Raw genomic sequence first — 14,491 nt, 5'->3', positions numbered from 1 at the left:
CAACATTTTGCAGTAAAATCCACACAGAAATGTGATTATAAAAGGATATAAAAGATGTTGAGCCAAAAAAACAAAAAAAATTCCACAAAAATTGCCAGTTTCTACGATTTCATTATTTTGACCAGCGCCTGATTTCACCACAAAGCCTCACATTTGAAAAATCCACCAGGTGCAGTGTCCAGATAACTGCGCACCCAACGATAAACTGTTGATTTCCTAGAGAATACTTATTTCACAGACGGAAAACCAATGTGTGTCACAACCCAGCAGTTTCTTCTTAAATCTTTTTCATTTGTCTTGCTTCTCGGGAGAAAAATACCCTTCTATCTTGAATTGAAGTCTAGTTATTTTTGACTGAAGGAGGTGGGGGTTGCATGGTTCATGGTTTCAGAGGAAAAATTAGTGAGTAAAAGGACACCTTCAAAGCTTAAGAGTTTAGTAAAATCCACACAAAAATTATGTTTTCAAATGGACATCAAAGGTGTTGAGTCAAAAAAAAATAAAAAAATCGATCACAAGTAACATCAAACATACCAAGAAAAAAATTAAAAAATAAGGACGATAAATGTAGGATAGAAAAGAAGGAGTAAATTACTCCAGAGCACCTACCAACCACCCATGAAAAAGATGAACAACTTTGGACTCAAAATATTTTGCTAAAAATAGTTTTAAGAAACAAACACTGCAGTTCGTTATCACAAGTGAAATATCCTTACACATATAGAAAGGCTTGGCAGACAAAAAACGAAAGTAAACTAAAAAACGACACAAACAAACAAAAATCCCAGGCCACCTTATGACAAAGTGTATGACTAAGAGCAGTTGACAAACTTTGAGACAATATTATTATTATTATTCACAAACACCCTGTCAACATAATGGTGCACTGTCTGATTTGGGAAGTGGGTACCCCTGGCTAAGTCAAAGTGGTATTCTCAACATTCATAAAGAACCTATAGACATCCACTGCAAGACCATTGATTAAATCCTGCACTGAAATCTTATGCACCTTCCTTGAATTCACTCTTTCAACCTCTTTATCTATGATGTCGTGGCCCACTGTTGGTACAAAATCTTAAAGTGACTTTTGCGTCACTACATTGGTCATTAAATCAAAACAAATGAACTAATTTTGAAGGTCCTTTATCCACTGAAAAAAAAAAATCCCACTAAAAGAGACCTGATTTCAGCAACTGCCTAACACTAATTTGATGTCAAAATCGTTGTAAAAAAAAAGAAAATATATGCCTGAGCCCCTGCCAGCAGCTAACCAGCACAGTGGTTCCGACCGCCAACTGCTGGAAGCAGCTTTTTTTGGAGGTAATGAGTAACAAACCCCCCCCCCCCCAACTAAATCACAGACAATTGTACAGAGTCAAACATCAAAGTGAAATTAATCTATTTCTGAAGAATGCAGACTTCTGCAATCATAAAGACCCTGAAAACTGAAGTTTTTAACATTCCTTTGACCTGTTTATCTCTCAGCATAATTTACACCCACTGCTTTTGGAGAGCATTTTGAGCTCCTCCATCCTCCATTATAAAAACATATAAGTGTAAGTAATGACTAAACACTTTCCTATGCATAAAATTAATTTTTAAATGACAGCATCATTAAAAATTAAACTCTTCAATCCACTCTGTCGAATTCTAAGTTCTGCTGTTTTGGGTTAAAACATCTGCTCACACGTGAGCTACAGCGACTAGTAATCAAAACACAACGACAATGTGATTTAGGACAAAGTTAACGGAATGAACAACATTCACCCATTTTCTTATCGGACTAGAGAAAGTACAGACTTCCTAACGCGTACACATCATGTAATTTTAACTATAAAACAGACACATAAAAAAGTTCCCAAAGTCAAATTTAACCCTTTTTGTAGAAAAAGCTCTCCCCTGGGAGTCAATCTAACTGGTTTGTGAGCATTAGGTTACAGGATTCACTTATACCATCCTTTAAAAAAAGTTTTAGTAAGAGTGTTACAGCATTTGCAACACAATAAGGTCATGTAAGTGCTGAAGACAGAAGCATTACAAGAGAGTAACAAACACAAAAAAGGAAGAAAGATAAAAACGATAGATGTTATAAGGGACTGGCTATGTCGCTGTGTTGGTCCCTAACTCACACAAAGTAACATTGAGTTGAGTCATCGTGAGCGAGCAAGCAAGCTGACTTGTGCACACAGCTAAGATCAGCATCGAAGGCTCATTTCGCTTGCTCATTATCACGTCAAAAATGAACAGAGACTGCTTAAGTGAGCAGTGAATAAAATAATAAACCATTGCAATATACAAGTAAACCTCTGCCAGCCCACAATTTGATCCAGCAAGCCAATCATTTCTTCGCGGACATTAGAAACGGTTGCTCGTTTATCTGCAAATTCAAAATTTTGTGGTAAGAACTCAACACTAAAACATACCAATCACTTTTGCTGGCTCTAAAACATATGGCACTGGCATTTTCCCTTATATGACTATCATTCTAGAGAAAGGTGTTTGTCACTGACATTATGGCAAGGATAAGACGTCTTTTCAAACACGGTGAAAGTTTTCAAAAAGTAGGAATTCTGATTTATAAGTTAATCCATCGTTACAAATAGGGTCAAGCCAAGGAGATAGAAAGCCCTGAAAACTCCCAAAAGCAAATCACATTCAAGAACACCTCATTGGAGATTCGAACTCAGAATATTTGCATCAGAGGAACACAAATATCCAGCTGAGCTAATACTAATGGTGAACCCATTCAGCCACTAATGTTAGAACAATAGTTCCCTGAGATTGTGAGATTACTCTTGTGTACAGCAGCAAGTCAGTGTGAGTTATATATATACACATGTATGAGCCACAACTCATCATGATCATGTGACCTTTGGTCGGTCACGGTATTTCTTGAGGTTGATCAGAGTGTTGCTGGTCTCAATGTATCATGCATTTGATAGTCAATGAGTCGAGCAGCCACAATATGTCGCGAAGACTCACATGATGTGTAGTGTAAATTGTCACAAAAGAGTTATCTGTCCAAAAAACTTAGGGTTGCCACCTAGATCTAGAGCACTTTTAAGAAATAAATTGTAAGAGAAAATAATGATGAAACAGTTACATCAGACACATAGACAGGAATGACTGTCACATATAACGAAATCAAACTGGCTGTAACAGCATAGCTCTCTACATTCTCTACATTTTTCAAACATGATGTCGTACCTCAGTAAGCAGATAACGCAGTCAGAGGATGGAATGTTCTTGCTCCGGACTGGCCATATTTTACCCTCAGTCCTACATAGTAAACAATAATGCTTGGAACAAGTCTGCAAAGCATTCATTACCCTTAAACACAAATTGTCAAAAGGAGATTTAGAAAATCACTGAAATATAAAAATATCCCTAACAAACACACAAAAAAAAGGACACAAAATGTTCAGAGCAGCTTTTAGTGCACATATTTGTTTCGGTAATACAGTGGAACTCGGATTCAACAAGGTCGTCAGACCTGACCTAAAATCTCGTTGAATCCGAGTGTTCGTTATAGCAAACACGAGGTTTTGTGTAGATAATTACATGTACAAGCACTGAGCAAGTAATGTACAAGAGAAGTCAAAAGTAGTGCCTGAAATGCCTGCATATTATGAGCTGTGTAAAAAAAAGACCGATTCGTTCAAATACACACACCTGTGTCATCTCGATTGTTGACCAAAAAGTTGAGTTGCTGTGTAGAGCCTATCATATGGCAACTTTTGATTCCATAGACTAGCGCACAAATCACTACATAGATCTACGTCAAGACTAGCTTATTATTGTAATAATGATCAGTTGCCGAAGGGAAAAAAAGACTGTGACGCGTTTGTATATTATATTATGCGACGTTCAACGCCCGGACCGCTAGTGCCCTCCTCGACACACACACACACAGTTGACACAGTCACACATGTGCAAGCCGCCCATCCGACCCCGACACACGCCAGAGTAGACACGTGCGCGTGCCAACAACACAAGTGTTGGTATTGAAAAAGGCCGCTGATTGGTCGCATGCAATCGGTTAAGTAAAAACTGGTTCACGATGCAGGTGCAATGAATGGTTTCCAGGAATAGATAAAGTTCGTTCTGGGAGAACAATCAGCGAAGCCACGTCTGCAGGGGCTGTTCACCCTGGAAGCGACTTCGTTGAATCTGAGCTCGCTGATTTAAGTGCTCGTTATATCCGGGTTACTTTTATTGATTTTAAAGAAGAAAAAACCGGGGAATCTATCTCATCTCGTTGAATCCGAGTTCTCGTTGAATCCGAGCTCGTTAAATCCGAGTTCCACTGTATTGATCCCTCAATTTCAACTGAACTTTCGAAGGAAAACTCATCAATTTTAAGTTCTAAGGTCGATGCAAAAAGCTTCAGTTTCATGAAATAAATAAAATATCATGGAAAAAAAGATTTATACAACATTCACCCTTAGGTCACAGGATATGTAAAAAATATCCCCACATCTTATTGTGTGAAAAAAAAAATAGAACCTATAGCACAAGAAAAACAAATCCTCTTCTCCCGCCCACCCTCCCCCCTTCCCAAAAGTTAAAAAGAAAGCAAAAAACCGTTACTTCCCTAAACCTTATAAACCAACCTTTTTACACAGAATTGTGATGATATATTTTAGGTTTTATGCCCTTATAAATGCTGCAAGCTTATTTAACCGTATTTCAAGAATGACCCATTATGGATTTAAAACAAAGGAAGGGAATGAAAGACTATCTCTCTCTCTCCCCAAGACTTTTCAATTTAGGCAATTCTCATATCCTTCAGTTTGATCACACGATTTCATAGTCCCATCTAAGTTGTTCCTTTGCGCTTGAACTGGCAAAAGAATTACAGAACAGGCCCACTAAGCCTATATGGGATCAAGTTGTTTTGATACTTCCTTTATGGCATTGGTACGGCACACCATGTTCACTGTAAAGAATGTACGGGTGGGAAATACTGGACACACCAACTTTCTGCAAGCTGAAGATGGCAGAGCAAGCCTGAATCCCCTAACAAATATTCTAAATCAATGCCTACCATGATCTGTAGGAACTCTGGTCAGTCTAAATGAATGAGAAACCCCTCAAAAACATCATATGGCTGAGTGAAAGGCAGGAGACATTATGATCAAGAGAAAAAAATAGGGCATAGACGTAACGTCAGTAATAATTACTGACACGAAAGGCTCAAAAACCTGTGGTCTCAGAGGCTACGATAAAGAAAGGATGAACAGGAGTAGGGGGAGAACAAAAAGAAAAGAGTAGGAGAAGTAGCAGCAGAAGAAGAAGAAGACGAAGAAGAAGAAAAAGAAGAAGAAGAAGAAGAAGACGAAGAAGAAGAAGAAGAAGAAGAAGAAGAAGAAGAAGAAGAAGAAGAAGAAGAAAAAGAAGAAGAAGAAAAAAAGAAATTTCAACTTGGCAAATGATCCCCAGTCAAAATACAGAGAAACACCTTAAGCCAAAACACCATCAAACTGTTAGGTGAGGTAACCTAAACTACCCAATCTTTAACAGACACTATAACCATTTCTATAACTCTGCCTCAGCCACTTTGTCTATAGGAAGCGGGTGTCCTTCACTATTAAACACAAATTTATCTAGCGAGATCAAGTTTGGATCATCGCTGAATAGTAAATAGAGATACTTCAAGGTCTCCGACAAGAAAAAACTCTCCATCTTGTCTCGGAACCTGGGATTCCCTGCGTCCTTCACATTGTGGATGGAGGAGTACCCGGCATCAGGAACTTTCGTGTGTTTCTCAAAGGCCAGGAAGATCTGCCAGCCCCAGTCTCGGTACTTCTTGTCCCCCGTGAACCGGTACATGTAGAAGAGGCTCTCCAATGTCTCCGGCCGGAGAAGGTTGTGGGCGTCCAGAGGCTGAGGACGACAGAAAAATACTTTTCTCTTCTTTTTGGCAGGAGCTTTTTTTCTTTTCTTGTATGTCATGTAAAGTTATAATGATGATGATACTGATAATAATAATAATAATAATAATAATGATCATGATAACAAAATAATAATTATAACAATAATATTAATAGTAATCATTCTGAAAACATAATAATAAAAACAAAAAATAATAATAATAATTATAATAATAAAAGTTTCATTTATATAGCGTCCATTCATGCTCTATGGCATGCACTGTGTGCTTTACAATGATCATTACCCCAGCAGACCCTAGAACACAGACATATTCTCCACTTACTAGGAAGCATACAGTGCAAGCAGCCAATAAAGCACTAAAACACAAACAAACCGACAAAATCTTTCACTGTTTATAAAGTAGATTCCCAAAAAATATTAAGTAGGTCATGTCTTTACACCATCACGTCCCATGGGTCTATTTTTTCTTTCCCGCTGAATGGACCCTGCATTCACAAAGCACAAAGAACTGGACTGACAACAACGACAGTATGGAGAAAAGGTACAGTCTATATATGGCGTTGGTAGTTTAGTGGTTAGGCTACTGGACTGATGATATATTTTAGGTTTTATGCCCTTATAAATGCTGCAAGCTTATTTAACCATATTTCAAGAATGACCCATTATGGATTTAAAACAAAGGAAGGGAATGAAAGACTATCTCTCTCTCTCTCCCCAAGACTTTGCAATTTAGGCAATTCTCATATCCTTCAGTTTGATCACACGATTTCATAGTCCCATCTAAGTTGTTCCTTTGCGCTTGAACTGGCAAAAGAATTACAGAACAGGCCCACTAAGCCTATATGGGATCAAGTTGTTTTGATACTTCCTTTATGGCATTTGGTACGGCACACCATGTTCACTGTAAAGAATGTACGGGTGGGAAATACTGGACACACCAACTTTCTGCAAGCTGAAGATGGCAGAGCAAGCCTGAATCCCCTAACAAATATTCTAAATCAATGCCTACCATGATCTGTAGGAACTCTGGTCAGTCTAAATGAATGAGAAACCCCTCAAAAACATCATATGGCTGAGTGAAAGGCAGGAGACATTATGATCAAGAGAAAAAAATAGGGCATAGACGTAACGTCAGTAATAATTACTGACACGAAAGGCTCAAAAACCTGTGGTCTCAGAGGCAACGATAAAGAAAGGATGAACAGGAGTAGGGGGAGAACAAAAAGAAAAGAGTAGGAGAAGTAGCAGCAGAAGAAGAAGAAGACGAAGAAGAAGAAGACGAAGAAGAAGAAGAAGAAGAAGAAAAAGAAGAAGAAGAAGAAGAAAAAGAAGAAGAAGAAGAAGAAGAAGAAGAAGAAGAAGAAGAAGAAGAAGAAGAAAAAGAAATTTCAACTTGGCAAATGATCCCCAGTCAAAATACAGAGAAACACCTTAAGCCAAAACACCATCAAACTGTTAGGTGAGGTAACCTAAACTACCCAATCTTTAACAGACACTATAACCATTTCTATAACTCTGCCTCAGCCACTTTGTCTATAGGAAGCGGGTGTCCTTCACTATTAAACACAAATTTATCTAGCGAGATCAAGTTTGGATCATCGCTGAATAGTAAATAGAGATACTTCAAGGTCTCCGACAGGAAAAAACTCTCCATCTTGTCTCGGAACCTGGGATTCCCTGCGTCCTTCACATTGTGGATGGAGGAGTACCCGGCGTCAGGAACTTTCGTGTGTTTCTCAAAGGCCAGGAAGATCTGCCAGCCCCAGTCTCGGTACTTCTTGTCCCCCGTGAACCGGTACATGTAGAACAGGCTCTCCAATGTCTCCGGCCGGAGAAGGTTGTGGGCGTCCAGAGGCTGAGGACGACAGAAAAATACTTTTCTCTTCTTTTTGGCAGGAGCTTTTTTTCTTTTCTTGTATGTCATGTAAAGTTATAATGATGATGATACTGATAATAATAATAATAATAGTAATAATGATCATGATAACAAAATAATAATTATAACAATAATATTAATAGTAATCATTCTGAAAACATAATAATTAAAACAAAAAATAATAATAATAATTATAATAATAAAAGTTTCATTTATATAGCGTCCATTCATGCTCTATGGCATGCACTGTGTGCTTTACAATGATCATTACCCCAGCAGACCCTAGAACACAGACATATTCTCCACTTACTAGGAAGCATACAGTGCAAGCAGCCAATAAAGCACTAAAACACAAACAAACCGACCAAATCTTTCACTGTTTATAAAGTAGATTCCCAAAAAATATTAAGTAGGTCATGTCTTTACACCATCACGTCCCATGGGTCTATTTTTTCTTTCCCGCTGAATGGACCCTGCATTCACAAAGCACAAAGAACTGGACTGACAACAACGACAGTATGGAGAAAAGGTACAGTCTATATATGGCGTTGGTAGTTTAGTGGTTAGGCTACTGGACTCATTTCATGACCTTGCAGATTTGGAGGTTCGAACTTCAGGCCTGACTTTGGGAAAGGCACTTAAAACGAATTTTCCTCACATCATTCAAGTAGGAATGGGTACCCGGCAATGCACAGCAAAAGATCTTGTTAGTATGTTAGTGTTTTAGCACCTTTAAAATGGCAACTCGCACTGTATGTTTCCCAGGAAGTTGAGATTGTTTCAGAATGCTATCAGGTCTGCTGGTTAATAATATAGATTATAAAGCACATAGAGCTTGCTGTTGAGAGTGAATTTGTGCTATACAAATGCTATGTATTATTATTAGTAGTATTACTATAATTTTAATTACTATCATTATTATATAATATACTGGAGAGTCTTTTCCTCATGAGTGGCATCCCAACACAATGGTATTTGTGTGGCATCATGGTGAGATCATGAGCTCGTCAAAGAAGTCAAATAAAAAACCCCCCAACATTTTTCCACCCATTGGGCAATTTTTATCGCTTTTTTTAAAAACAGTTTGTAAATTAAAAACACATTCCTGCATGGACTTTTACAGAAGAGCATTGATCAAAGGCACAGAAACTTAAACGTTGCAGTTTCAAAAGGACACTCAGGCGTTGGAAATCACCAAATTTTGGCAGCCATTTTCTTGTTCTTTTTACCTCTGGCACCAGGCAACCCCAACTCCGTTCACTTGTAAATAACTCAACTTCAGTTAAAGATAGATGGGAAATTTTGAAAAAATCAAAGGCAGGAGAAATGACCAAGCTTTAAGGTGACATAAATATGCCCAAAAATTGATGAGCACCTGATTTCATCAGGCCGTGACATATTCTATGGTTACGCTCTTCGCCCTTGCACGTGAGAGTGAGTTCAATTCTAGCGGAAGTTTATTCTATTGAGTACTTTATCTTTCAGCTTAGATGCTGTCTCCCTTTCACTGAGTCAAGGTTTGCCCTGACAGCCACGACCAAAGCAGCCAGTCTCTGGAACTGAGATCAAAACTGTATCAATTGGGATATAAAACATTTACAATTTTGAAGAACACTAATGAAAATTAAACACTATCAAACAAACATTCTAACATTGAGGCCATCCTTTGTGCCCTGAAAACCCCCCCCCGTACATATCGCCGCTGTCGCAAGCTCTACTTAAGTCCAAATTTTGAGAATTTTCTGTTTTTACATCTACTAAAGATGCACCTTTAAACATCACTAAAAAGCAGTTAAATGCTATGGTCAAGGCTCACAACTTTCTTGCTTTTCAAGATTCCATGTAAGAACAACACAACAAAAATTGTTTTCTTGTATCTGTGGTAAAAGGTACATGAACGGACTTAAGTGCAATGCTTGCGACATTGACGATATCAACCTCACCACCTTCAAGCACACTAGTGCGCACATACCTTAACAATGAGGTCCTCCGCAGCACCCTGGGCCAGATTGAAATAAACAATCTCTGGACTGAGACGGGTCGGCATTTTGTTGTACATCTCCCAACAAGTCCTCACTAACTCCTCCGCCAACTCAAAGTACTCACGACTCAGCCCGTTATGATGGGCTAAGGCAAGTGTACCGGGCATGAAACACACAAGATGGTCCTGAGAAACACACACACACGTTGAGATACATATGTGACACATTATGTCCTTTACTCACATGATTTAAGAATAACACACATGATATGACAGGTTACATACAACATAGTTACGTGAAGTATAGCCTCTTAAGAGCATTGGTTGTTGTTGTTGTTGTAGTTGTTGTGGTTTGGCGATCCAGTAGCATCTGAGCATTAACTCTTCTGCATGATGCCATTCTGTAATAGCTGCATGTCTGTTCTAATTGTTGTCTTGAGGAGTAGAGGCAGTTAGATGTGTGTAGAGCATAGGTTAAACTTCACATATTATTTCAACCTTGGTAGACAGACAGGTATCTTGCAGTGGCGAACTCCATGAAACTCTTACTAAAACAAAACAAACAAGACAGGTATCTGTTCACAGCTAGGTGGCGAGACAACTAGGTCAACCCTTAAAACCCTATACCGCTGGTAACCGCTGACGCCGTATTTTCCTATACCGCTGGTAACTGCTGGTCAACTTTATCGTTTAATTCCCAGTGCTAGAAACAGGGGATGTAACTCCAGATGACTCTGTCGCGAGCAGAAAGTACCGATAATGTCATGAGAGCAGTTCTACACCGAAAGTTTGGAAATTTTGCGAGTTTTTAAGAAAAATTAGTCACTTTTCGCTGCCAGGCCCATCAGGCCGCAAAATTTTTGACATTTTTAATCCTAATCAGACCCCAATAATGATCTCCCAGTCGGATATATCGATAAATATGACCGTTGAAGACAATTGCTATGTTCTGCATAACATCGATGATGATTTTGACGATAGTGGAATTGGCAGGGGATCACCACTAAAGCTACCAGAGGCTAGATTTACGGCTGGGTCTAATGATACTTTGACTGAAGTGGAGTCGGGGATCACACACAAGACTCAACTCATAGAGTTGGTCCTAAAAACCAGTGTTTTAACCTTTTCCCCTTTTGTCCAGACTGTGCATTCACATATAAATAACATTTTCACAACTTCAGTAAAATCTAACAACAATTAAAAACACAGTAAACAAAACAATGAACCAACCAAATTTTTTCTAGTATCTCAATTTTAATTCAGGATTCTAGGGAGGTATGAAAAAAAAGAATTCAGGGTTTTAAGGGTTAAGGCCTTTACAAGGAGTACGACACACAACCTGGCAAAGACAGGAACTGAACATAGTTGTTTGAATGATGAGCCCAACATGACACAAATGCACAGCACTACATGAGACATCCAGCAACTTACCATCTTTGGACTGAAGTTTCTCCCATTCAGCAGTTCTCCAATAAAAAGAAGTTTGTTGGGCTCCGATCGTCGGAGCAGTTTGTTCTTCATACCGCGTACACTTTCCTCAAAATCGTCTTTGAATCTGGAAAAAGAAGAATCGACTTACAGTTTGTCCGTTTTTTGACAATAGCATAAAAGTAGAAAAAAAAAGGATTAACTTTTTTGCTTAATTTCCTGCTTACTTATAATAGATAATAGATAGCATTTGTATAGCGCATATCCCCACTCAGCAGCAGGCTCTATGCGCTTTACACTATATTATTACCCCAGCAGACCATAGAACACTCCGAAACATTCTCAGCTTCCCGGGAAGCATACAGTGCAAGCAGCCGATTAAGCGCTCAAACACTAACAAACTGACAAGATCTTTCGCTGTCTATAGCCGGGTACCCATTCCCACCTGGGTGAAGTGAGGAAAATTCGTGTAAAGTGCCTTTCCCAAGGACACAACGTCGGGCCCTTGACGGGATTCAAACCCACGACCTTACGGTTGCGAGTCCGAGAGCCTAACCACTAGGCCACCGACGCCACTTATATCCCACAAAGAACTTTTAAAAAAAAGTGTAAAATGCAAATCTGGACAAGACAAAAATAAGTTATTTCAAAGAAGGCACTCACACTGTTGGGTTTCAGAAAGCAGGCTTGAGGTTTTTTCTCATAGATTTGACCCTCAGTCAACAGATAGGCACAAAAGAATGCAGAACAAAACAAAGCCTGAACAAAACATGTCACCAGACAGGTGGGGCATAAGAATGATATCCAACCAATCGGGAGATAATGGATTATTTACAGCCTCCAGCTAACTTTAGGTATTAGTCTAAAAGAGGAAATATTTATGCCCCTCTCTACCAAAATACAAAACGGACTGAGAAAACATGAACAAGAGATTTATGCACACAGAATCCTAACATCCAACAAAAGTCCTTCATTACACTGTATCCCAAGGTTTGTTTTAGTAGAAGTTTTACAGCGCTCGTAACTGCATACGGTTATATGAGCGCCAGAAGCTTAGAGGTGTTACAAGAGAGTAACAAACATAAAAAAGAAGGAGGGGAGATAAAGACAATAGTGCTTGATGGGAAACAAGCAGCAGCAAACCACACTAGAGCACCCGCCAACCACCCACATCCCAAGGTTTCCGAGAATGGAAAATCTGAAGATTGGATTACTCTATTATAAAACAAAGGCCAAAGGCAAACTTGAACTGCTCAACAAAATAATGTTGAAGAGCGTTGATTGAGACGTAAAACACACGTGCCAAACACACCTAACAATAACTCACACTGTCAGTCTCTTCCCACTCTGAACCCACTGCTTGAGGAGATACTCGTAGTAGCTATCTCCGCGGGCACCCAGCGTGATCGTGCCAGATGCACGAAAGTCTCCGGAATTGGCGCTGATGAAGATGGGGACAAGACCTTCCGTCTTGGGCAGATCATGTACGTGCATGGAGACCTCGTGGACAGCGCGCTGCCACAACAGACAGACAAGTTTGAGTTCCAATAAAGACTACCACATCAACACAATGACAGTATGCAGGAAAAAGCCAAAAAGAAAGACCGGCATAAAAGAGGGATAGTAAAGAAGCAGGACCTACCAATGGCATCCTCCAACCACCCAAGAACAAAAAGACAAATAAACAGAGTTATTGCAAGATTAAAGAACAAGGTAAAGTTTGAAATATCCACAATATAAAGTGAATCTAGAACATTATCTATGACATGCAATAACACACCTGCCAACATTGCCTGGGCCAAAATCTGTAGCTGAAACAAATTTTTGTCCAAAAATCTTCACCTGACCTAAAAAATCTGTGGTAGGCTATATTACCACTTGCCGCATACTTAATTGCGGACCCGTATCAATATTTTGACCAACATCAAATATGCATGAATGTATTTGCGACTTCAAACAAATGTAGAAAATGACAAAGAACAAACAAAAAAAAAGACAAATATGAAAACTTCCAGATGCATTTACCCTATAGTAGAGTAGTTGGTGTCGTTCCTGTCCTATTCATACATGCACATGAACCCCCCCCCCCCCAAAAAAAAAAAAAGAATAGAAACAAAGAAGAAAAGGCGAAGAAAAGGGCGGCCTTGGATGACCTAGGCCTAGCCTTGGCCCTTTGCCTCTGCAGAGTTTACAAGGTAAGAATACGACGGATCCCAATTACATACAAGGCCTGCACCAACGCGCATTTTGCAGAGAGTTCTAGATCCAGTAGTAATCAAAATTTAGAATACTACTATTTGCTTCCAAGTTCAGCTTTTGTCCCCTGGTGATGCTTTCAATCCCCCTCCCCCCTCCCCCGAGTGTATCTTTAAAAAAAAAACAATAATCCCCCCTCCCCCCCTCCCGGACTTCTATACTTCGCAGCGCTCAGACTTTTAATGAACTTAGGTGACCCCTACAATTTCCGGTACTCACAATGTGATGGAACGCGCAGGTCCACTGACCGGTCACGATGGCGAGCCCGACAAGATGCTTGCATAACTATAACTTTATTTTATTTTTTACACAAGTGACAGCAGAGGACAAATATTGATATTTTCAGGGGGAAACAGCGTTTGTCATACACAACCTACATGTTACAATTAGACCGGTCCCAGAGTGGCTCTGTAGGTCTGACCTGTAGCTCACCTAGCTCACACCGCACAAATGAACATATACATTATCGTGTGCCTGAGCAGCGTCGCTGTATGGTCTGTCTGTTGTCCGCTGAGCTGCAGGACGCTTCAGACATGCTACTCAACAGTGTTGTAAAACACTTCGGACATGAGTCGCACGCAGCCTCGCTTCGTGTTTATTCTCGCCTGAAATTCTTCACAGATCATCAAAATCAGCAAGAAGTATTATTAGATGCTTTACTATTAGATATTGATACTAGCATCAACACTAGACCACAAAATCCCAAGAAATGCACAATATCCTACATTAAAATTTCGAATCGAAAGGTTGACCTAGTTTCGACTGTTTGTTTACATTCGTAGGCCTGTGTGCTTCTAGCCTAGTGCGGCTGTGCAGACACGCAGAGGGCGCTCACTCAAATACAGAAGCCAACGCACAGTGCGTCTGTGCTGACACGCAGACTGCGTGCGCTTGGCGAGCTACAGGTCAGACCTACAGAGCCACTCTGGGACCGGCCTTAATGTTGTGTTATCAAACTACTACCAGCAAATTTCTGGGTGGTAACGAAAGCGAATGTAAATCTTGATTTTCCCGACCAAACCTCAGTATTACACATATACTTCCGCTTGCCACAA

General features: G+C 39.6%; 2 protein-coding genes across 2 annotated transcripts in view; both read right to left on the bottom strand.

Annotated features, from left to right (window-relative positions):
- Window positions 1–4,244: 4,244 nt before the first annotated feature.
- On the bottom strand, window positions 4,245–5,955 carry LOC101848911 (endoplasmic reticulum mannosyl-oligosaccharide 1,2-alpha-mannosidase-like). The gene has a single exon (XM_005106015.3). It carries the CDS (start codon window positions 5,953–5,955, stop codon window positions 5,539–5,541), a length of 417 nt encoding a protein of 138 aa, XP_005106072.1. The 3' UTR covers window positions 4,245–5,538.
- Window positions 5,956–7,245: 1,290 nt separating this feature from the next.
- Window positions 7,246–14,491, bottom strand: part of LOC101845263 (endoplasmic reticulum mannosyl-oligosaccharide 1,2-alpha-mannosidase) — a 29,536-nt gene continuing 22,290 nt past the window's right edge. The window contains exons 9-12 of the mRNA XM_005105996.2: window positions 12,508–12,695; window positions 11,184–11,307; window positions 9,744–9,938; window positions 7,246–7,750 (exon numbers count right to left, since the gene is read on the bottom strand). Of these exons, the coding sequence (XP_005106053.1) occupies window positions 7,403–7,750; window positions 9,744–9,938; window positions 11,184–11,307; window positions 12,508–12,695 (855 nt within the window). The 3' untranslated portion in view covers window positions 7,246–7,402. The remainder of the gene's footprint in view (window positions 7,751–9,743; window positions 9,939–11,183; window positions 11,308–12,507; window positions 12,696–14,491) is intronic.

The sequence above is a fragment of the Aplysia californica genome, unplaced genomic scaffold (genome assembly GCF_000002075.1).
Source record: "Aplysia californica isolate F4 #8 unplaced genomic scaffold, AplCal3.0 scaffold00506, whole genome shotgun sequence".
Classification (NCBI taxonomy): domain Eukaryota; kingdom Metazoa; phylum Mollusca; class Gastropoda; order Aplysiida; family Aplysiidae; genus Aplysia; species Aplysia californica.
The sequence above is the reverse complement of the archived record's forward strand: the minus strand, read 5'-3'. Positions and strand labels throughout refer to the sequence as shown.

Coding starts and splice junctions, on each gene's coding strand:
- LOC101848911 (XM_005106015.3), bottom strand. CDS start 5,955: ATGACATACAAGAAAAGAAAAAAAGCTCCTGCCAAAAAGAAGAGAAAA.